Here is a 23,200-nt window from a genome sequence, read left to right as displayed (position 1 = left end):
TGCTTTCTGAGGGGGGAACCGCTTGGGGGGTTGTTATTATCCCCGGGGAGTGGGAGAAGCCGGGACAGGGACGCCTGTCACCTGGCACTAACTTTATCCAGGCGAGAGGGGAAGGAGACATGATTTCAGGCACTGTTAGGGAGGGGAGTGGACATGAGGGTAAAGGAGGAGAACCCAGGCCGCCGCGTTTCGGGCTTTGAGAACTGGGGAACTGTTCGCAAGCAGGGTAGGGGCTTTTTTGGGGTTGGGAGCCAAGCCCCCCACCCCCACCCGCCGCCCACACTCAGCCCACAAGGAAGATGTCTCGAAGAAATGAGTGGATGGGGAAAGGTGGGGCGGCACAGGTCTTGGGGATGTCATCAGGCCTTTCCTTCTATCATCAGCGTCACCCCCAGTTTTTGCTTCTCCCGCAGAGATCATCGACGAGTACATCAAGGAGAACGGCTTCGGCCTGGAGGGGGCGCCGCCGGGCCCGGGCGAGGGGCTGCCGCGCCTCGTGCCTCGCGGGGTGGCCTCCCTGAGCACCGTCACCCTGGGCCCCGCGGCGCCCCCGCCCCCGGCCACGCCACCGGCCTGGAGCTGCCCCCTGGGGCGGCTCGTGCCCCCGGCGCCGGGCCCCGGGCCGCGACCGCACCTGGTCATCACCGAGCAGCCCAAGCAGCGCGGCATGCGCTTCCGCTACGAGTGCGAGGGCCGCTCGGCCGGCAGCATCCTCGGGGAGAGCAGCACCGAGGCCAGCAAGACGCTGCCCGCCATCGAGGTGAGGCCCCGGGCTGGGTCTCGCGCCTCCCCGCTCCCCCCGCCCCGCCCCTCCGCCACCACCCCCAGCGCGCGGAGATTCGCATGCCTGCATTGCTCGCGTATTTCACGGTGGTTATCATTATTGCCGTTGCTATTGTTGTAGCGCTTCATACTCTCACTCGCCTCCGGTTCCAAAGGACATTCCAAGAAAGGCGTCCTTCCGGGCATTGCCAGTATTGATCAAAATTAGCATTGCCCTGAAAGGCAGGGTAGCTAGTCTCCTGGCCCACAAGGGAGGCCAGAGTAATTGGAGTGGCCGGGTTTGAATCCCTGTTCTGCCATTTACCAGCAGGGCGGCCTTGGAGTGGTTATTTGGTCCCTCTGTGCCTCAGTTTCCTTCTCTACAAAATGGGATAATAATAATAATAATAAAATAACAACAACAACTAACCACTGGGGGTTGTCAGGAGGCGTGAATGAGTTAAACGTGCCAAGGGCCTCCAGCATGGTATGTGCTCAGGAGAGATGAGCTGGGGTTAGTATTATTGCCATCGTGATTTATAAGTCTGGCCATTCTGCTTTTAGGAAATTGGCGATGTGGATAAGCCAGCCTTTGGGCAAAAAGAGGGGTGTGCAAGAGTTCCCCCGCAGCCTTTTATGTAAAGAGTTGGAAACTGTAGAGTTAATCAGCAGCTGGTGGGGTAACCTGTGCACATCTATGCACACAGTGGAATCCTGTGCAACCACAAAAACTATCTGTGTGTATGCCGATAAATAGAAATGCATTCGGTGCACACAGAGAGATTTTTAAATGAAGCTGTCCCCCAGGTACTGATGTGGAACCATCTCCAAGATATATTAATAAACAAACAAACAAACAAACAAACAAAAATCGAGGCACAGACCCCTTAGTAGGGGATTATACTACCTTTGGTGTTAAAATGGGGGAAAAATAAGATTCTGTATTTGCATTTGCTGGTATGTTCCTCCAGAAACTCTGGAAGGGAAAAAAAAAGTCATGACTTTTGGGGGTTGGGGTAATGCTGAATGGATAAGGTGCAGGTAAGGTTTTTCACTACACGCATCTTTATTTTGCTTTATAGTTTTGAATCATATGGCTCGAAACTTACCAAGATGTCAATTAATTTAATTCATATGTATTAACAGAATTTAAATTAAACTGAACAAAAGTCTACCACTTCTGTCCCCAGGCCCCAGGTTCCCCACGCCAACCCCGCAGAGGTGACCTTTTCTTCTTCTCTTTTTTTTAAGATTTTTTTTTTAAAGATTTTATTTATTTATTTGACAGAGAGAGCCATCACAAGTAGGCAGAGAGGCAGACAGAGAGAGAGGAGGAAGCAGGCTCCCTGCTGAGCAGAGAGCCCAATGTGGGGCTCGATCCCAGGATCCTGAGATTATGACCTGAGCTGAAGGCAGAGGCTTTAGCCCACTGAGCCACCCAGGCACCCCTTAAGATTTTATTTCTTGGACAGACAGAAGGAGCACAAGCAGAGGGAGGGGAAGAGGGAGAAGCAGGCTCCCAGCTGAGCATGGAGCCCAATGTGGGACTTGATCCCAGGACCCCAGGATCGTGACCTGAACCAAAGGGAGGTATTTAACCGACTGAGCCACCCAGGTGCCCCGGTGACTCTTAAAAAAAAAAAAAAAAGATTTATTTATTTATTTGAGAGAGAGAAAGAGCACACACATATAGATACCTGCTGGGGGTGGGGGGAAGAGCAGAGGGAGAGGGAGAGAAACTCAAGCAGACTCCACACTGAGCATTAGCCCAAAGTGGAACTTGATCCCACAACCCTGAGATCATGGCATGAGCTAAAACCAAGTGTCAGACACCCAGCCAGCTACATCCCACCCCCAGGCATAAGAGGTGACCATTCTTATCAGTATCTCATACATCCTTCTGGGAGTTATTTATGGTTCTGTAGGGACATGTATACATACGTATGTACAGTCCCCCCTTTATACATGGAGAGGAGTATAATCTATTTACTATTTTGCACAGTGGATTTTTTTTGCTTAAGAATGTATCTTGAGGGGCGCCTGGGTGGCTCAGTGGGTTAAGCTGCTGCCTTCTGCTCAGGTCATGATCTCGGGGTCCTGGGATCGAGTCCTGCATCGGGCTCTCTGCTCAGCAGGGAGCTTGCTTCCCTCTCTGCCTGCCTCTCTGCCTACTTGTGCTCTCTCTCTCTCTGTGTCAAATAAATAAATAAAATAAAATAAAATAAAAAACGAAAAAAAAAAAAAAGAATGTATCTTGAAGGGGCTCCTGGCTGACTCAGTCTGGAGGGCACACAACTCCAGATCTCAGAATTGTGAGTTCAAGCCCCACACTGGGTGTAGAGATTACTTTATATTTTTTTAAAAATATTTTATTTATTTATTTGACAGAGATCAAAAGTAGGCGGAGAGGCAGGCAGAGAGAGGAAGGGAAGCAGGCTCCCCGCTGAGCAGAGAGCCCGATTCGGGGCTCGATCCCAGGACCCTGAAATCATGACCTGAGCCAAAGGCAGAGGCTTTAACCCACTGAGCCACCCAGGCACCCCTAGAGATTACTTAAAAAAAAAAAAAATCTGGGATGCCTGGATAGCTCAGTCAGTTAAGTGTCTGCCTTCAGCCCAGGTCATGGCTAGGATGCAAGGTCCCACATTGAGCTCCTTGCTTAGCGGGAAACCTGCTTCTTCCTCTGCCTCCCGCTTCCACTGCTTGTGTGCTCTCTCTCTCTCTCTGACAAATAAATAAATAAAATCTTCTAAAAATAATAAATAAGTAAATAATAAAAAAATCTAAAAAAACCAAAAAATGTGTCTTGGAGCACAGCTAACCTCAGCGGGTCTAAAGCTGTCCCCTTCTCTTTCGTTGAGCCCCGTTGCGCGGGTGGGTGCGAGCCCGCTGGGCAGCACTTAGGTTGCTTCCCATTGCCTATTTTGAGCAAACCTGTAGAGAACTACTCGGCTCATCTATTATTTCCCTTGTGTCATGCAAATAACTTCTGGAAGCGGAACTGCTGGTCAAAGGTAATTTGAGAGATATTGCCAAATTGCCCTCTGTGAGCAGTTCGTACCCACGACTGTTTCTCCTAGCTGGTGTCTGAGACGCCTGGTTCCTTGCGCCTCCCCGATATGGAGACTTCGTGTGCTTCTGGATCTTTGCCCAAGTGTTCATTGAGTCTGAATTGTGTACTAATCATTCCACAGCCCCGGCTTCCGGCCCAAGCTAATCCGTTGCCATCAGCTCCCAGTGTCCTCTGAGTTACCCCCACCAGGTGGCCAGAGGGGCCCTGCTGAGTTATACATCTACTCTTCTCCCCTGCTCAGAATCCTCTCTTGGCTCCCTAGTGCCCTCAGGTGGAAGCCCAAGCTCCTCCCTGTGCCTCTGAAGCTCTCACTCTCTGATCCTGCTGCCAGTTGGCACCCAGCCCCTCCTCACTGGCCACCCTCTAGCCACTGGGCCTTTGCCCATGCTTTTCCTCCTGGCTGCCGTGCTCTCCTCCTGAAGCCTGGTCACCTCATACTCACCTGTGAGGCCTCAGCCCGCCTCCAGGAAGCCTTCCCTGACCACCCTCCCAGGTCCAAACTCTTTCATATAAGGTCTCCTGCTTCCCTCCTTCTCTCCCTTGATGGGCTTTGTCCTCATAGGTTTATTTGGGTGTTGAAAGAGCAGCCCCGTCCTTCCTCCACCCTCTAGGAAACAGTCAACATAGTGGTTACAAATACAGATTTCAGAGTCAGAAAGATGTGGCTTTTAGTCATACAGTTGTACGAATTGAGGCTAGTTCAGTGCTTCTGCTGGCCTCAGTTTCCTCATCTGTCAAATGGGGTTGGAGTTCCCGCTCCCACAGGATGCTACGAGGAAACCAGGAAGGTGGACCAGCACTGGAAGGGAGGCTCCCTCTTTACTCAACGAGGTAGTTATTATTTGATTTGGCTCCAGACATTGTGGCCAAAAGCAGCATGCAGGGCAGAATGTTCTGGTTAAAAGAATGGTTTACTTTGAATGGTTTACTGGATTCTCAGGACTAGGGCAAGCGTGATGCCTCGAGGAGCATTTTCAGGCCCTTATTTAAGGTCTTTAAGGATTTTATTTTTCCAATTGACAGGGGATTTTTAAAAAAGTTTTTATTTATTTATTAGAAAGAGAGCACAAGTAGATAGAGAGGCAGGCAGAGAGAGAGGAGGAAGTAGGCTCTCCTCTGAGCAGAGAGCCTGATGCAGGGCTCCATCCCAGGACCCTGAGTCATGACCTGAGCAGAAGGTAGATGTTCAATTGACTGAGCCACCCAGGCGCCCCTGACAGGGGATTTTTTTTTTTTTTCCAACTATCTTTTTCTTTGGAAAAATGTAAAACCTACAAGCAATGGACAAGAATAGTACAGCAAACAAGCCTGTTGGCTTATTTGCTTCATGTCTTTCTCTCCCTTTGTACAGACATTTATAGAGGAAGATTTGAAAGTCTTGGAAAGAGGATGATACTTCGCCCAGAATATTTCAGTTTGTGTCCCTCAAGAACAAGAATGTTTTCTTACAGTGTAGGAGCTGTATAATCCTAAATGCCATCACCATTCTCTAGAAGCTTAATTCTCCAAGGATATTATCTGTTATGAAATCCATATTCTAATCCCCCAATATTCTTTTTCTTTCTTCCTTTCTTTTTTCCTTTCTTTCCTTTCTCTAATAAATAAAATAAGATTTTATTTATTTATTTGACACAGAGACAGCAGAGAGGGGACAAGCAGGGGGAGTGGGAGAGGGAGAAGCAGGCTCCCCACAGAGCAGAAAGCCAAATGTGGGGCTCAATCCCCAGACCCTGAGATCATGACCCAGGCCAAAGGCTTTAACCCACTGAGCCATCCAGGTGCCCCTAAATATTTTATTTTTAAGTAATCTCTATACCCAACATGGGGCTTGAACTCCAGACCCCGAGATCGAGAGTCACACGCCCCACCCACTGAGCCAGCCATGCACCACCCCCTCCAAATACGCTTGAGAGCTATTATTCTTGTTGGTCACTTGTTTAATATTTGGTCCAGGATCACATGCTGCGTTTGACTGGCAGTTCTTGCCATGGTCGGAGTGTTTGTGTCCCCCTAACATGCATCCATTGCAGTCCTAGCCCCCAGTGTAATGGCCTTAGAAGGGAGGGCCCCTGGGGAGTGCTGAGGTCATGAGGGCAGAGCTGTCAAGACAGGGATGGATGATTTTTAAAAGGGACTCCAGAGAGCTCGAGGGCCCCTTCTAGCAGGAAGCCTTACCTGGAACCTGACCGCACTGGCACCCTCGTCTCAACTCCCACCCTCCAGAACTGTGAGAGAGGGATTGTTGTCACTTACATGCCCTCCAGGTCCATGGGATTTGTGTGTAGCAACCCGCATGGCTGAAGACGGATGTCTTTTGCATCCTCCGACCTGAGTTCATTTCTCTGTCTGACTTCAGGTTTGGGGATGTGGACATTTGCGGGAGGACAGGATTGACGTTTTGTCAACTGTCCCACATTCCGTGTTTGTTGGCCGTTTCCGGATGAGATAAGGTTGTGTGTTTTTGGGGGGAACACCCCGGTGATGATGCTGTGGTCTCGGTGTCTCACATCAGGAGACACGGGCCAGCAGTCTGTCCCACTCTCAGTGATGCGGAGTCAGATTCCATGGTCAAGGCGGTGTGTCAGTCTCTCCAGCAGCCATAACGAACTGCCCCAGGCTGGGTGCCTTGGACCACACAAATGTATGGTCTTAGCATTCCGGAGGCTGGAGGGCCAAGATCAAGGTGCCAGCAGATCTGGTTTCCTCCGAGGTTTCTCTCCTTGTCTTGCAGACGGCCTCTCTATTGCTGTGTCCTCACTTGTCTGGTGTCTCTTTGTATGTCTGGATGACCTCTTCTTATAAGGACCCCAGGAAGATTGGATAGAGCCCATCCTAATGGCCTCACGAACTTAATCACCTCTTTAAAGACTCTGTCTCCAAATTCAGCCACATTCTGAGGTCCTGAGGTTTACGGCTTTAACCTATGAATTGCAGGAGGCTGCAATTTAGCCCGTAAGAGCAAGTGCCCCGCTCTTCGTTGTAAGGACACAGCTTTCCTCTGTAATGAGCAGCTTACTATGGGGTGATGCTTTGAGGCTGTGTTTTCCCTACCACATTATTTCTGTGTCTTTCCAGGTAGTTTTCCTGGCTCGGTGTCAGTTTTGATTTCCAGGAGTTAGAACAGGAAATATCTAACAATAGGGGATGACCCGGCTCTGGTTGTGGATTCAGGATTTTTATTCCCATCTTTCAGAGCTGCAGACTGAGGCTCAGAGAGGAGAAGTTACTTGCTCAGGGGGACCCAGCAAGTTTGCTATAGTAATTCCTAAGCACTCCTGTATGCCCGGTACTTAATAATACCCATTCTACAGGCAAGGATGGAACAGAGAGGTTTATCATGCAGATGGCCAGTCCTCGAACCTGGATTTGGTACTAGGTCTGGCTTATTCTAAGACCTTGTGTGACGTCTTAGAGATGAGAAGGTTTCAGTCCTGCAGTTCTCATGAGTTCTGAGACTGTTGACTCTGAGCTTTTCTTAATCTCCTAACAGTGCAGTGGGGAGCTGGTTAAATGAATAGCTTTAACCCCACCTGACTCAGTGAAATTTATAGACAATATCACATCCGGCTACTCATAATCATCCCCAAATCCATCATGCCCTAACTTTATTTTTTTTAATTAATTTATTTATTTGACAGACAGAAATCACAATTAGGCAGAAAGGCAGGCAGAGAGAGAGAGAGAGAGAGAGAGAGAGAGAGAGAGAGGAGGAAGCAGGCTCCCTGCTGAGCAGAGAGCGCAATGCGGGGCTTGATCCCAGGACCCTGAGACCGTGACCTGAGCTGAAGGCTGAGGCTTTAACGCAGTGAGCCACCCAGGCGCCCCGATCATGCCCTAACTTTAATATGAAATGAAAGGAAAATAATACAGCATAATAAGCACCTTTATTTCAATGTGTAAATGCTCCGACATGGCCCCAGGGAATCTTAATAAAAGTGGCAGTTGCGGGCCAGTCTTCCCTCAATTAACACCTGGAAAATTCAGTGTATTTTTAAATTATGGGAAAAAAGAGGGGCACCTGGGTGGCTCCGTCGGTTAAGCATCTGCCTTTGGCTCAGGTCATGATCCCAGGGTCCTGGGATGGAGCCCCATATCCTCAGTGATGAGCCTCCTTCTCTCTCTCTCTCTCTCTCTCTCCCTGCTGCTCCCATTGCTTGTGCTCACACACTCTCTCTCTCTCTGTCAAATTAATAAATAAAAATCTTTGTTTAAAATTATGGGTAAAAGGACTATGTATGTAAAATGGCTAGGATCTTGGCTCTGATCATTTTAAATAGGTTTGTCCCCAGTGGGAGTGTTGGTGGGATGATCGGAAGTCTTGCAGGACTTGTGTGGGACCGTCCCTGGTATTGCAGGCTGTGTGACGTCTCTGGTCCCAGGTCCTGCCTGCTGTGGGATGTGGGCTGTGGGATGTGACACACAAATCCCTGTGTCAACCCAATTCACCCCCCCAATATCCAAAACGTCCCCTAGAGGGCGATACTCCCCCACAGAGATGCATTCATTCATTGTTTTTTGGTTTGTTTACTTATTTGTCTCTGCGTGGGCAAGGGCTTTAGAAATTCTTTTTAAGAAGAACGTCTAAAAGCCCTTTTAGAAGGGCTTTACAGGTTCTTTGATGCCAGCAGGTCCTAGTGGGGAACCCAGAAAAGCCAGGTGGATCTGGGCTGGGTCTGGCCTGTCTAAAGGGCTGGTTTCTATCTGCTCCTGCTGGAGGCTGCTGAGCATGAACTCCTGCCCCAGGTGCCTTAACTAACTTTATTTTTAAAGAGAATCTAGATGGGACATCTGGATGGCTCAGTCGTTTAGGCGGCTGCCTTCGGCTCAGGCCATGATCCCAGGGTCCTGGGACTGAGTCCCACACTGGGCTCCTTGCTCAACGGGGAGCCTGCTTCAACCTCCCTCTGTGTCCCACTCACCCTGCTTGGGCTCTCTCTCTCCCTCTTTTATTTATTAAAAATTTTATTTATTTGTTCATGAGAGACAGAGAAAGAGAGAGAAGCAGAGGAATAAGGAGAAGCAGGCTCCCCACTGAGTGAAGAACCCGAGACCTGGGGCTTGGTCCCTGAGCCAAAAGCAGATGCTTACTTAACAAGCTAAGCCACCCAAATAAATAAAATCTTAAAAAAAAAAAAATAGAATCGGAAATCTGGAATAACAGGATATTTCATACTTTCTATTTTTATTTTTTATAGATTTTAATTTATTTGAGAGAGAGAGAGAGAGAATGAGGGGGGATTGGGGGATGGAAAGAGGGAGAAGCAGGCCCCCAGCTGAGCAGGGAGCATGACGCAGGGCTGGATCCCAGGATCCTGGGATCATGACCTGAGCTGAAGGCAGAAGTTTAATGGACTAAGTCACCAGGAGCCCCGCCCTAAAGGTTTATTTATTTATTTGAGAGAGAGAGAGAGAGGGAGAGAGAAACTTTAGCAGACTCGGAGCTAAGTGGGGAGGGCAAGATGGGGCTTGATCCTATGACCCTGAGCTCCCGACCTGAGACGAAACCAAGAGTGGGAGGCTCAGAGGACTGGACACCACCCAGGCGTCCCTGTCTCATACTTTTTAAGTGCAGGCTCCAAATTTTCCCCACATTTGAACAAAAATGTCATCTCTTTTTGTAGTTTAAAAAAAAAAAGTTTTCTTGAGCTATCATGTGTATATACAAAATCGCACATATTTAATGAATCCAGTTTAATGAGTTTGGACGAAACGTTTTTTAATTACAAAAAAATGGGAAGAACAATGCAATGAGTATCTGTGTGCCCTTAATCTGTATCCGCCGGTTGTCGTTTTGCCACCTTCGCTGTCTCTGTCACACTCCTCTGTCCGAACGCACGCGCGTGCACACACACACGGATACACGCACACCTTGTTTTTGCTAAACTATTTGCACGTGTGTTGTCAATATCACATTACTTCCCTGCGGGATAGTGGGATAGCGGGATAGTAGGATAGTGGGCACCTCCTGCGAATAAGCTTCCACGTGGTGACAAAATTATTAGTATCCCTAGGAAAACTAACGGTATCCCATTGTGTCATCCAATGTGTTACATTTCTTAGTGGCTTCTTCCTCCTCAATCCAGGATCCGGTTAAGGAGCCTACATTGCATTCGGTTGTCATGTCTCTGTGGTCTCCCCACCACACACACTTTTTTTTTTTTTAATCAAGTTGCAATTGATCAAATCTTCATGTACAGCTCTCTACATTTTGTATAGGTATACACCATGTGATTACCAGCCAGGTCAAAAGATACTATTTGTTCGATTTTCACCGAAATATGATGCCCATCTTTTTATTGTCTTTTGCGACACTGATTTTTTTTCACCTGATGACCCGTGATTTGGGCTCATTTGAGGAGTCACGGTGAGATTCGGGTGACATACTCCTGGAGGGCTGTCACAGAAGTGAGGTCGTGCATTCCCAGGGCACCCAGTCAGTCTCCCCAGGTCATCTGGGCCCAGTATTGGTGCTGCTGCCCTTGGTCACCTGATTTAGATGGTGTCCAGTGGGTTTTCCGTTGTGAAGGTGCTTTCCTTCCCCAGTCATTATTAAGTTCTCTGTGGGCAGTACTTGAAGAGCCTGAGTGCATCCAAGGTTTTAAAAACTCATAGTGGCTGGGGTGCCCGAGTGGCTCAGTCATTAAGCATCTGCCTTCGGCTCCAGTTATCTCAGGGTCTTGGGATCGAGCCCCGTATCGGGCTCCCTGCTTCTCCTTCTCCACTCCCCCGGCTTGTGTTCCCTCTCTCACTGTGTCTGTCTGTGTCAGATAAATAAATAAAATCTTTAAAAAACAAAACAAAACTCATAGTGGCTGAAGAACGCACATCGGCAGGGCAGGTCTGATGTTATGAGGCCCCAGACCAGCAGCCAGAGAAGCCTTTGGTTTAGGATCTCAGAAGGGTCTTAAGCAAACCCCCTTCCATCATCCTGGGGGAGAAGCTTGGAGAGCTATTGAAGAAAGCCCCAGGGAGTTGGGATGGGTGCAGGTGTCTGCCAGGGGACCCCAAAAATGCGCCTGTCTCCCTGCAGCTCCGGGATTGTGGAGGGCTTCGGGAGGTGGAGGTGACTGCCTGCCTGGTGTGGAAGGACTGGCCTCACCGAGTCCACCCCCACAGCCTCGTGGGGAAAGACTGCACCGACGGCGTCTGCAGGGTGAGGTTACGGCCTCATGTCAGCCCTCGGCACAGGTACTCGACCCCTGATCCCCCCAACCCTTCACCCCAGATCATGGAGGTGCCCAGGGAGACCTTAGGGCAAGGGGCCGCTTGGCCAGATTCTCCCCACAGCAATTCCTCGGTGGGGAGACCAAGGCTGGGCCCGGCAGCGGGGTCGAGGGGTAGAGGGGTGTACCTGGGCCTGGGGCCCTGCTGCACACACCTTCACACACAGTTGTATTTATGCCCATTTTGTCAAGGCGGAAACTGAGACTTGGAGGAATGGCAGAGCAGGGATTTGACTCCAGACCTGACTTCACTGCAAGATCATTCTTTCTCTCGCTTAATAATTTATACGTTTTTAATAAATAAAAAAATAAAAGGTTCAGAAAGACTGTATAGTGAAAAGCAAATTTCCTTCCACCTTTGGTCATGCAGCTGTCAGTGGTCCTTCCTGGAGGCAATTAAAAATATGCTATGCATGTCTATTATTTTTCTCCCCTTACAAATGGTAGCAGACATTTGTACCTTGTTTTTAGGCATTTTGAGCTCATCCGTTTTCTTGGCTTCATAGTATTCCAATATACAGCTGTACACCATTACTTGAACAAGCCGCCTAGTAATGGGCCCTTAGGATAGTTCCGTGCTCCTGTGGCCCTATTATTAAACGCGTGGCTTTACATATATATCATTTCTTCTCTAGGATCAGTTCCTAGAGGCGAACTCGCTGGCTCTAACTTCAGCGATTAACTCTCAATGTAAACTTTCTGTGATTTAAAAATTTAGCAAAGATGTAAGGTCCATGAGAGGAGGGATTTTGTCTCTTTTGTTCCCCGCTGTGTCCCCCTTGGGTCCCCCCACACGCTGCCTGGCACCCAGTAGGTGCTCAGGAAATACTGTGGAATGAATGAATGCCCTCATATTGTCCTCAGTGTAATTGCTGATTATGTTAACAGTCCTACCCGTGGGGGAGAGTGCTTGATTCTTCATAACTTCCCCAGTAGGGAGCGTTCTCAGATGTTTTGATCCTTGCTGTGTTGATGGGCTTTTTAAAAGTTGGCATCGCAGTGATGTTTCCCTTGCCGCTTTCTCCTTCTGGAGGAGGCGGCCCCGTGTTTTCGTGCAGTAAAGATGAGGGGCACCCCCAGGTACTCTCGAGACTCCCCAACACTCCTGAGAGGTTGAAACCCCAGGCCCCTCCCAATGCTGGGGCCCTTGAGACTGTGAGCCCCGAGGCAGCCTCTCTGCTGGAGTTAGAGCTAAACCTGCCTCTTCACAACTGCCTCCCTTCACCCATTCCTCCCCACTCCCTGTTCAGCTTTAACAATCTGGGCATCCAATGTGTGAGGAAGAAGGAGATTGAGGCTGCCATCGAGCGCAAGATTCAGCTGGGCATCGACCCTTACAATGGTGAGGCCCTGCAACCAGCCTGACTGTCTTGTCCTCCTGAACCCCCTCGTGCCCTCTGCCACCCCATTCCCCCCCTTCTCCCTTCTCTGGTATCCGCTATCTCCCCAACCCCCTCCCTTCGTTGTCTGCCATCTCCCTGCCAGAGTCTCCCTCCCCCACCCTCGGCATCCCCATATCTCTCCTATAGCCGGCTCCCTGAAGAACCATCAGGAGGTAGACATGAATGTCGTGAGGATCTGCTTCCAGGCTTCATACAGGGACCAGCAAGGACAGATGCGCCGCATGGACCCCGTGCTCTCCGAGCCTGTCTATGACAAGAGTGAGTCTAGGGTGCGGGGCGTATCAGGGATATTGTTGGCCACAGGTCCTGGAAAGGCCCATGTACGATGGCATGGACAAACAGGCTGTATGGAGTGCAGGCTGTACACTGCCTAAGTCCAGTGTTCAGCATTTATTAGGTGGCCTATGGAAATGAGGCCTTCTTGTATTATAGAGTGCACAATCTGTACCACTATACTAGGCAAGTCTAGGGAAGAGGCAACATGAGTAGTAATAATTTTCTCTTTTATACAGAATATAATGTATTCCCCAGAATCTCCCCTCTTTCCTAGTAGACTTCTGCTTATGTCTCATTGGCCAGAACTTGGTCTCATGGTGGCCCCTAGTTGTAGGGGAGTCTGGGAAAGCAAATATTTAGGGTTTCCATCTTCTACAGGGGGATATGGGTATGAAAGAGAAGATTGGGAATGGCTGTTAGGTTTTAGCGCCTGCAGTGACTGCCACCAGTATCAAAATGGGAAGAGAAATCAATCCAGTCAGGTGGGTGCAAATGACAGAATTCCAATTCAAAAGATCTGAAGGAGAAAATAAAAAAAACACCAACCAGTTTGTTTGTTCCATTAATTTAAAAGATCTGAGGTAGTAAAGTGCTTCAGGTCTGGCTGTATCTAGGTGCTCAATGATGTCATTAAGGATCTCTTTCCATCTTTCAGCTATACTTCCTTCAAGTTAGAGTCATTTTTGGCACAGCCCATCCATGGTGGGGACAAAATGACTGTATGCAGCTCTAGGCTTATATCCTACATCTTGGAACCTCTTTCCCATGCCCAAAGAGAGCTTCCTTTACCCAGTATTTTTGGCTGGAGCCTCAGGGCTGTTTCTCATTGGCCTGGGTTTGAGTTATGTGCTCCTCTGTGACCAATCAGCTATGGTCAGGTGGAGGCAATGTTCTAATTGGCCAGGTTTGGAGCATGTGATCACTGCTGAGCTAGGGAGTGGGTTCCGCCCTATCCTGTCCCCAGGACTGAAATGGGACAGGGAGGCGGTTTCCTAGAAAGGAACTAAAGGGGCTGTTGACAGAGGATGGTCTGGGATTGCTAGACGGGCGAAAACCATGGGTCTCCACTACGGATTTCACACCATTAATCCTCGTCTACTAATGGTCTTGACCCCTGACCCCACCAACTCTCCTCTGAGGGCTGATGGCTTCCCTTTGGGCCGTCAGCCTGGAGGACTTGCAACTGTCCATCAACTCATCTGTCTGAGCATCTTCTTTCTCTCCCCGGACCGGGCCCCAGGAGGATCAGACGCCCCTGCCCTCTGACTTCTCCATTTCTCATCTCTGCATGGCGCACGGTGGGCACCCACGGGGTACCTGCTGAGGGTTTGATGACTGAATTCTCGTCCTTTCTTATATACCACTAACTCTGGTACTTGCAGAGTCCACAAACACATCAGAGCTGCGGATTTGCCGAATCAACAAGGAGAGTGGGCCGTGCACGGGTGGCGAGGAGCTCTACCTGCTGTGTGACAAGGTGCAGAAAGGTGAGGGACCTGGGACAGCGCGTGGGCGGAATACCAGCGGGTGGCTTGCCCTGCATGGGGGAGCCAGGAAGCCTGGAGGTGAAGCATGAGGTGGAGCTGGTTAATGGGGGTGGTGCAGTGGAAGGATCCAAAACCCTGGTTTGGGAGTCAGACTACAAACAGCCCATCATCAGTTCATTCACTCACAGAGCTGCTCACTCACTGGTTCGTGTACAAAGATGCAGAGCTGTGTGTGCTGGCCATGCTATGTGCCAGGCTGTGCTCCCTACCACCGACTCCTGGGACCCTGACCTTAAAATCTTGGAGTCCTGTAAATAAATTCTTAATCGGGGCTGGATGATGGCTGCAGATGAAGAAAATGGAGACTGGAGAAGTATCTCCTCCATTCATGTCTATTCAAATGTCTTTTCTTCAAATAGGGTTTAAAAAAAAATAGGTGTGGGCAGCTCCGCAGCTCACTCAGTTACACCTCTGACTCTTGGTCGCAGCTCAGGTCTTGACCTCAGGGTTGTGCGTTCAAGCCCAGTGCTGGCAAAACCAAAAAAGCCAACAGTAGGTGCACACAAGCATTGCCTGGCTGGAGAGAGCTTTCCCTCTTACTGTATAGATCTTTTCTACATCCTCTCCATTTTTTATCCTGTGATTCTGTTATGAATAATGTCACCACCTAGTGATCTAACCTAAGAGGTCTATGTCTCTTCCTTCTCCTGTGTGCCAAGCTCTGTTATAAGCACTTTCTACACCTCACTTGTTAGCTCATATGATTGCCTAACAGTTCTATAAGGTAGATCCAATTATTACCTCTCTTTTAGAGAGGAGGAAACTAAGGCACAGAAAGGTTAAGTAATGTGCACCAGGTCACACAGCTAGGCAGGAAGAGACAGAATTTGAATGCAGGTGGTCTGTGCTCCTAATCATTCTTCTGGGAGGAAAAATAAAAGAGAAAGAGAGTTGAAAAAGCTTCAGGAAGATGGAGAAAAGTAGTATTTGGAGAAAAAGAATTCTGAGGAAGGGGATAGGGAAGAATGGCTGGGGGGGCTGTGGGCACAATTTTACCCAGTGGGGTGAGAGAAGACTATGTAAGGAGATGCCACAGAGGGAACAGCAAGTACATAGGCCCTGGGGTGGTAACAGGTCTCATTGTTGGAGGCCAGTGGCAAGGCCAATGGGACAAGAGGGGAGCAGAGTGGGAGAAACTGTCTCAGCCTCAGGAATCCCTTCCCATCCTTTCTCATGCTCTGTGATTCTATGGTTAACATCTGTCTCCCCCCACTGGCTTGTATAGGGCAGGACTGTCTTGGGAGCCGTTGTGTCCCCCAAACTGCTCAGTCCAAGGTCAAGCACCGATGAAGTTCTCAGGGAAAAACATTTCTTTTTACAGAGAAAAAATGTTTTTACTTGTTTGTTTTTTTGGGGGGGGGGCACAAGTTCCCACTCTTTAAAAATTGAAACAAAACAAAACAAAACATTTTAAAGTGTAAAATTCAGTGGCATTAGTACACTCGCAGTATTTAGCACAGCTAACTTCCTAGTTCCAGAATGTTTTCATCATCCCAGAGAGAAACCCTGAACCCCATTCTGCTCTATAAGCAGTCACCCCACCATCTTGCCTCCTCTAGTCCCTGGCGACCTCTGATCTGTTTCTGCCTGTGGAGTTGCCTCTTCTGGGCATTTCATGTAAATGGAATCCTACACTAGGTGGCGATGCATGGCTGGCTTCTTTCACATGATAGTACGGATCAGTGCTTCATTCTTTTTTATGGTGGGATGATACTCCATCGTATGGATATTGGATTTGTTTATCCATTCGTAAGTTGGTGGACATTTGGGTGGTTTCCATCTTTTGGCTGTCATGAAGTGTTGCTACAAGCATTCGCATGTTTGTGTGTAAGTTTTTGTTTGAAAACCTGTCTTCAGTCCTCTTGGATATATGCCTAGGAGTGGGAGAAGATTCTTATAAAATTTTGAGTGAATGAGCACCTGGAGGGTGAGTGGTTCCTCTGTGCTGGGCCTTTGTGTTAGGCAGTGCTGCGACACGGTGATGACAGCGACAGGCCCGGGCTCTGCTCTCACAGGGCTCCCAGTTTAGTGTGGGGGGCGGGGGTAGGGAAAGAAACATGAATTACAAGTGTGAGTTCTGCTGAGAGGGAAGAAGACTGAGCACGAAGACTGGACAGAAAAGCTAAAACAATAGGAAGACCAGGTAGGGGCTGGGCATCTTAGAAGGTTTCCCAGAGGAGGTGATATTTCAGCCAAGATCTGAGGAATGCCAAGAAGATTGTTAGGATCATGGGAGCTGGGGGAAGGGCAGGGAAGCTGTTCCACATGTGTGTGAATAACTTGAGGCAGCTGTGAGTCCTGTTCCATTTTTTTGTTCACTGGCCGACCTTGGGCTGGTGACTTCACCACCCCGAGCCTCTGTTTCCCTTATCCCTTTATGGGTTGGTGTTAGGATGAGACAGGATCTCACTTATCCAAGAACTACACTGCAAAGAATTAGCATATACTGAGAATTTCTGAGTGCCAAGCCTGAAGCTAGGACTTTGCATAATCCTAATAAAAGCAATCATACTTAATGTGGGCTGGAGCACCTTTACTTAACCCTTCTAGCAAGCCTGTGAGATAGGGGTGCTGATTTTGTTTCTGTTTAGGTGAGGAAACTAGGCACAGACATATTAGGTTACTTCCCCAAGCCCTTAGGATCTGGTGGCAAAGAGCTCTAGCCCACCTGGATTCCCATCTTGGCTCCACCACATATTGGCTTTGTGACCTTGGACAAGTGCCTTCATGTCTCTGTGCCTTTGCTTCGTCCTCTATATAATGGGTTTCCTAAAGGTACTTTTTTTCATAAGATTGTTGTGTGACTCAGAGGCAATCTGTGTATGTGTGATATATATAAAGCCTCTGTAGATGAAATTAGTGTGATGAGAGGCAATGCAATAAGACAAGAAAAAGAAACAACAGGCAGAATAGCATACTGTATCCTATTCTGCTACCAGCTGTGTGACCTTGGGTAAGTATCTTTCCTCTTCCACGCCTCAGTTTCCACATGTTAAAATGGGCGTGTCAAAGAGTTAATATAGCGGGTCTGAGACTGTTATCCTTTGAAAGGCCTGCCTACAAGGTTGAATCTTGGCTGGCTTTTGAGAACTTGGATTTTTTTTTTTTTTAAAGATTTTGTTTATTTATTTGACAGACAGATCACGAGTAGGCAGAGAGGCAGGCAGAGAGAGAGGAGGAAGCAGGCTCCCTGCTGAGCAGAGAACCTGATGTGGGACTCGCTCCTGGGACCCCGAGATCATGACCTGAGCTGAAGGCAGCAGCTTAACCCACTGAGCCACCCAGGCGCCCGGAGAACTTGGATTTTGAGAGGACTCCCACTATTCCCTGACTGATGAGAGGGACTCATGGTGCTTAAACTGTTTGTATGGGCAATGTGGTTTGCGCTGAACACCGGCTCTGCTTCTAGAAGCCTGACATTTTGATATATGCCAGGCAGAGAGTGCCTATATAATCAGGTGCCAATAAAAACTCTGGGAACTGAGTCTCCAGTGAGCTTCCCTGATAGCTAGCATTTCCTGTGTGTGGTCATAGTTTGTTACTGGGGGTGGGGGATTAGCGTGTTCTCTGTGACTCCACGGGGAGAGGACTCTTGGAAGCTCATGCAGGCATACTTTCCTTTACTGAGGTTGCTAGTATCTTTTTGCCAAAGTAAATCATAGCATGAGTATGACTATATGCTGAGTCCCATGAGTCCCCTTAGTGAATCACTAAATCTGATGGTGGGGAGCATCTGATGTGGTGAGGATATTAATTCTACCTGCCTCTCAGGTTAGTAAAAGGATTGAATGAGATGATATATAAAACTATATAGGGGTGCCTGGGTGGCTCAATGGGTTAAAGCCTCTGCCTTCAGCTCAGGTCATGACCCCAGGGTCCTGGGGTCCTGGGGTCAAGCCCCGCATTGGGCTCTCTGCTCGGCAGGGAGCCTGCTTCCCCCTCTCTCTGCCTGCCTCTCTGCCTGCTTGTGATGTGTCTGTCAAATAAATAAATAAAATCTTTTTTCTTAAAGATTTTATTTATTTATTTAACACAGAGAGAGATCACAGGTAGGCAGAGCAGCAGGCAAAGAGAGAGGGGGATGCAGGCTTCTCACTGAGCAGAGAGCCCGATGTGGGGCTCAATCCCAGGACCCTGAGATCATGACCTAAGCCAAAGGCAGAGGCTTAACCCACTGAGCCACTCAGGCGCCCCAAATTAATAAAATCTTAAAAGAATATTTATTTTAGAGAGAGTGAGCACACGTACACATGCGCTTGAGTTGGGAAGGGGCAGAGGGAAAGGGAGAAAATGTTAAGCAGACTCCGTGCTGGGCACGGAGCCCGATGGGGGGCTCCATCTCATGACCCTGAGATTATGACCTGAGCCAAAACCAAGAGTCAGATGCTTAACCAACTGAGCCACCCTGGTGCCCCTCTGATTAGTTTTAGTATTAAGAATATCAACATTGGGAGTGCCTTGCCGTTTTAGTTGGTAGAACGTGCAAGTTTTGATCTTGGAGTTGTGAGTTCAAGCCCCATGTTGGGCATGGAGCTCTCTTAAAATCAAATGTATTTTAACTTCAAATATATATATATATATATTTAAAGAGAATATCAGTATTGATTTGGGGGGAGGCTGACTGAGTTGGGGGCCTGGTGGGCCAGCATCCTGGCTCAGCTGATGTCCCCACTTTCCCGCCAGAGGATATATCGGTGGTGTTTAGCAGGGCCTCCTGGGAAGGCCGGGCTGACTTCTCCCAGGCCGATGTGCACCGCCAGATCGCCATTGTGTTCAAGACACCACCCTATGAGGACCTGGAAATCGTTGAGCCTGTGACCGTGAACGTCTTCCTGCAGCGGCTTACTGACGGGGTCTGCAGTGAGCCTCTGCCCTTCACGTACCTGCCTCGGGACCATGGTAACCACAGCAATCCAGGGTGACCCGCTGCCCAGAGACAAGGTCTTTGGCCTAAAGGGGACAGGGGAAGAAGAGGCAGAAGTAAAACACAGCCTCATGACTGCACCGACTGGGGTTCGGTTCCTGGCTCCCCCTCTTACTGGTTATGTGTCCTTGGTCTCTCCCTGAACCTCAGTCTCCTCTTGCACAAAGTGGAAGTAATAGTACCTATCTGATGGCATTTGGGGAGTATTTGATGATTTCTTCTCTCAGCATGCCTGCTCATGCCCGACCCTGTACTGGGTGGTTCTAGGGACATTGCAGTGACCCAAGATGGCCTCAGCCCCATCCTCATAAGTCTCACAGTCCTATAGTTGGGATGGAATTGCTCAGGAGACTCAGATTGCTCAGGGGGGCATTTGACCCAGACTTTGAGGTTAGGGAGGGCTTTCTGGAGGAGGGGACAGTTGAGCTGAGAATGTGGGGTTGACTAAGCAGTTCTCCAGGGGAAGTAGTGGGAGTTCGGAAATAGGGTTTCAAGCAGCTGGAGTAGCAAGTGCAAAGGTCCTGAGGCAGGATCATGCTGCAGTGTCCCAGGAACAACACAGAAGTGGATTTGGGTTGCATTCTGATTAAGATGTGGATATCTATTTGCATTAGTTGGCCAAGAACTAGAACAGCTCAATGACTTTCTAAGTAGTCTCTATAATTAAGTCTTAATTATTATTGTTGATGGATAACATTGCCCCTGTTATCTCCTGAACAGACAGTTATGGCGTGGACAAGAAGCGGAAACGGGGGATACCTGACGTCCTTGGGGAGCTGAAGAGCTCGGGTGTGTCCCCTCTGCCCCTTTCCACACCCATCTTCTGGTTCCTGGGAGGGGATGGCTAAGCCCCAGGCTGGGGAGGAAGGGCTGTGAGGGTCCAGGGGTTCTCATCTCTGCCTTCCCTCAGACCCCCATGGCATCGAGAGCAAACGGCGGAAGAAAAAGCCAGCCTTCCTGGATCACTTCCTGCCCAACCCCAGCTCAGGTGGGTCACAGCGCAAGTGGGTCCCCGCCGAGGGCAAGCTCCTGCTCTCTGAAGTGGGATGAGTGTGAGCTGCAGCCCTGCTTTTGGCCTCTTCAGGAGCTCCCCCAAAACTCCCCCAAGGTCAGGAACTGACATCTCAGGCAGCAGCATGAAGTAGAAAGAAGAACAGCTCTGGATACCATCAGGAGGCTCTGATGTCTGCCGGGCTGTTCACTGGCTGTGTGAACCCCACCAAGTTGCTCCACCTTTCCGAGCCTCAGCTGCTCCCCTGAAAAGTTTCACCATAGACCTTCCTCATTGGCCTTTCAGATTTTAACGCATTTATTTTTACAGACACCATATCACTGGCACATAAGTGCATTCTATAGGTCTACTTGTTGAATCAAAATCGTACCACACCCCCCCATTTCACTGGTGAAGAAACAGGCCCAGAAAGGTGAAGTTTCTCAGCTGAGGTCGCCACATGTGCGGTGGAGCAGGGAGCTGTATCCGGGCAGCTGTACAGATGAGTGATGAAACACTACGTAGAGCAGGTAGCAGGAGAGGATGGTAGATAAACGGGAAGGGTTGGCAGAGCCAGCCAACCTTAATCCAGAGCCTGTCTCTAGCCCAACCACCCTCTGGTCTGTTCTCCCCGTGTCTTCATCTCAACTCACACGCCAGCCTCCACTTCCTGGGAGCTGCAGCCCTGTCTGGCTGTGATCAGAAGCTTCCCCACCGACTGACCACTGGCTCTAAGAACACTCCGCCTAAGAACCCAGCTACCCCAGGGTGCCCAGCTCTCCCACTGACCTCTGACAGTCAACCACTCAGAGTCTGCTGAGCCTGGACCACTCCAGCCAGTCCCACCCTGGAGGTTTCAGGGATTACCTGTTGTTCCCCCTACCCACTGCCCCTGGTAACCACTGCTCAGAGCCCCACCCATAGCAACCACCAATCCTAGCCCGCTTTGCCAGCCTTCCATCCCCTATTCCCAAAGCCTCTCCCCATTAGCCATCTGCCATTCATCTACCTCCTCCATCACCCCAACTTTCCAGTGCCTAAAGGCCCTCCTCCCCAATCCTTGGGACAAAGCTGCTCTGGCATGATAGCATAATGGTTAGGAGCATGGCCTCTGGAATTAGACTGAGTTTGGATTCTGAGGCCTGAATTTAGCCACTGTGGGATCTCTTTGGGATCTCATCTCTCAGATGGAAACCTTACCTCTTAGGGTCCTTTTTAGAACTTAGTGAGGTTGTATCACACAGTTAGTTAGCATAGTGGCTGGCACAGAGTTAGTGCTCAGGAGATCTTAGGAACTTGACAGACAAGAATGCCCCCTGCATTTGTTATGGTCATGTTTAGCTGTATTCATTGCAAACCCCAAATTAACAGGGGCTTCAACAGGCTAGACTTTTACTTCTCCTCTCAGGTAAACAGAGGTAGATAGTCCTGAGATGGTTTAGAGGCTATTATGATCATCAGAGACCCAAGCACGCTTCTGCCATTTTCAACTCACAGTTTCCATCTCCTGGTCCAAGATGGCTGCCAAAGTTCCAGCCTTCATGCCTATGTTCCAGTGAGGAGCTTAGTCACATGACCACATTTAGCTCTAAGGGAGGCTGGGAGATAGAGTCCCTGGAGAAGAGACCCAGCTGCCCTGGGTCTCTTTCTGAGATAAGCATAAGACACCTTTGCTGGTGAGGTTTGTCTTGTCTCAGAGAAAGACTCTCCTCTATATAATTGAACACCTCCACATAATTTTACCTTCCAGTTTGGGGCCTGGGGACTTCTCATTTGGGTCTCCTGTGTGTGGGGATTTCATTTTTGGGGTGGTCTCTATAATTTGGAGGAGGAGGACTTTAGAGCCTCTTCAACTTCTTTATTTTTTGGAAAAACTTCCCAGCCCTGCTGGAGCATGGTTGGAACCCTGGTGCTACAACTGGCCAGCTATGTGTGACTGAATTATCTTGCCTTAGTGTGCTCATTAAAGGAGGATGGTGATAGTTCCTACCCTGGGGATCTCCTTGGGATTAAAGGAGGCCACAGTGATCATGTATTTAATACTGTCAGGGCACTGGAGTGTTGGAGTTAGCCCCCGGAGTTGCCGCTAAAGCATCCTACTTCTTTTCTCTATTCATGCAGGCCCGTTCCTCCCTCCGTCAGCTCTGCTGCCGGACACAGACTTCTTCTCTGGCACCGTGTCCCTCCCCGGCCTGGAGCCCCCCGGTGGGTCGGACCTTCTGGACGACGGCTTTGCCTACGACGACGCCACAGCCCCCACACTTTTCACCATGCTGGACATGCTGCCCCCTGCGCCGCCACTCGTCAGCGCTGTCACGGGCAATGGGGCTGCAGGGCCCGCGGTTGGAGATCCTTCCGGCTCCGAGCCAATGACGCTGGACTCATACCAGGCCCCAGGCCCCGGGGACGGGGGCACGGCCAGCCTTGTGGGCAGCAACATGTTCCCCAACCAGTACCGGGAGGTGGGCTTTGGGGGAGGCCTTCTGTCTCCAGGGCCGGAGGCTACGTAGCCCCTAGGCACTGGAGGAGAGGGGGAGGGAGGGAGGGAGGGAGGTGGAAGGGGTCGTGCAAACCCAGCCAGGATGTCCAGCACCTCCGTCCCCTTGGGCCACCCTTGGTCGGTCTTCCAACCTCCTCATTCCTCCGAATGGGACATCTTCAGCGCTGGTGAGAAGCTCCGCAGCACCGGTTTCCCCTGAGCCCATTTTACAAATGAGAAAACCGAGTCCGGAGAGGTAAAGGGGCTTGGCTCCCATGCACCAGCTTGTAAAGCTGCCTCAGTCCCCGCGAGTGGGGGCACCTTCTCCAGGCGGATTCTGGAGTGTACATATGGGAGAAAGGTGCAGATCCTCGGCTTTCCTCCCCCGAGCTTGAAGGTGGGGGGTAAAGGTTGTTTGTTCTGAGTCTTCCCAATAAAGATGAGTTTTTGAGCCTTGGGAGTCTGGTCTCTTCGCCGCTGGGGAAACTCCAGGGCCCACACGCACGAAACCTCGGTGACCTC

At 49.6% G+C, this 23,200-nt stretch overlaps 1 protein-coding gene across 2 annotated transcripts in view; it reads left to right on the top strand.

The window, feature by feature from the left end:
• The window catches only part of RELB (RELB proto-oncogene, NF-kB subunit), a 28,870-nt gene extending 5,741 nt beyond the window's left edge, over window positions 1-23,129 (top strand). For both annotated transcript variants that reach the window (XM_059382181.1, XM_059382180.1), the window contains exons 3-11: window positions 414-760; window positions 10,866-11,023; window positions 12,309-12,400; window positions 12,588-12,719; window positions 14,120-14,224; window positions 18,968-19,183; window positions 19,929-19,997; window positions 20,119-20,196; window positions 22,321-23,129. In XM_059382181.1, the coding sequence (XP_059238164.1) occupies window positions 414-760; window positions 10,866-11,023; window positions 12,309-12,400; window positions 12,588-12,719; window positions 14,120-14,224; window positions 18,968-19,183; window positions 19,929-19,997; window positions 20,119-20,196; window positions 22,321-22,709 (1,586 nt within the window). In that variant the 3' untranslated portion in view covers window positions 22,710-23,129. The remainder of the gene's footprint in view (window positions 1-413; window positions 761-10,865; window positions 11,024-12,308; window positions 12,401-12,587; window positions 12,720-14,119; window positions 14,225-18,967; window positions 19,184-19,928; window positions 19,998-20,118; window positions 20,197-22,320) is intronic.
• The last annotated feature ends 71 nt before the right edge of the window (window positions 23,130-23,200 follow it).

Source organism: Mustela nigripes, chromosome 17, assembly GCF_022355385.1.
Source record: "Mustela nigripes isolate SB6536 chromosome 17, MUSNIG.SB6536, whole genome shotgun sequence".
NCBI classification, from domain to species: domain Eukaryota; kingdom Metazoa; phylum Chordata; class Mammalia; order Carnivora; family Mustelidae; genus Mustela; species Mustela nigripes.
Note: the sequence above shows the minus strand (reverse complement) of the source record. Positions and strands in the feature narration are given on the sequence as shown.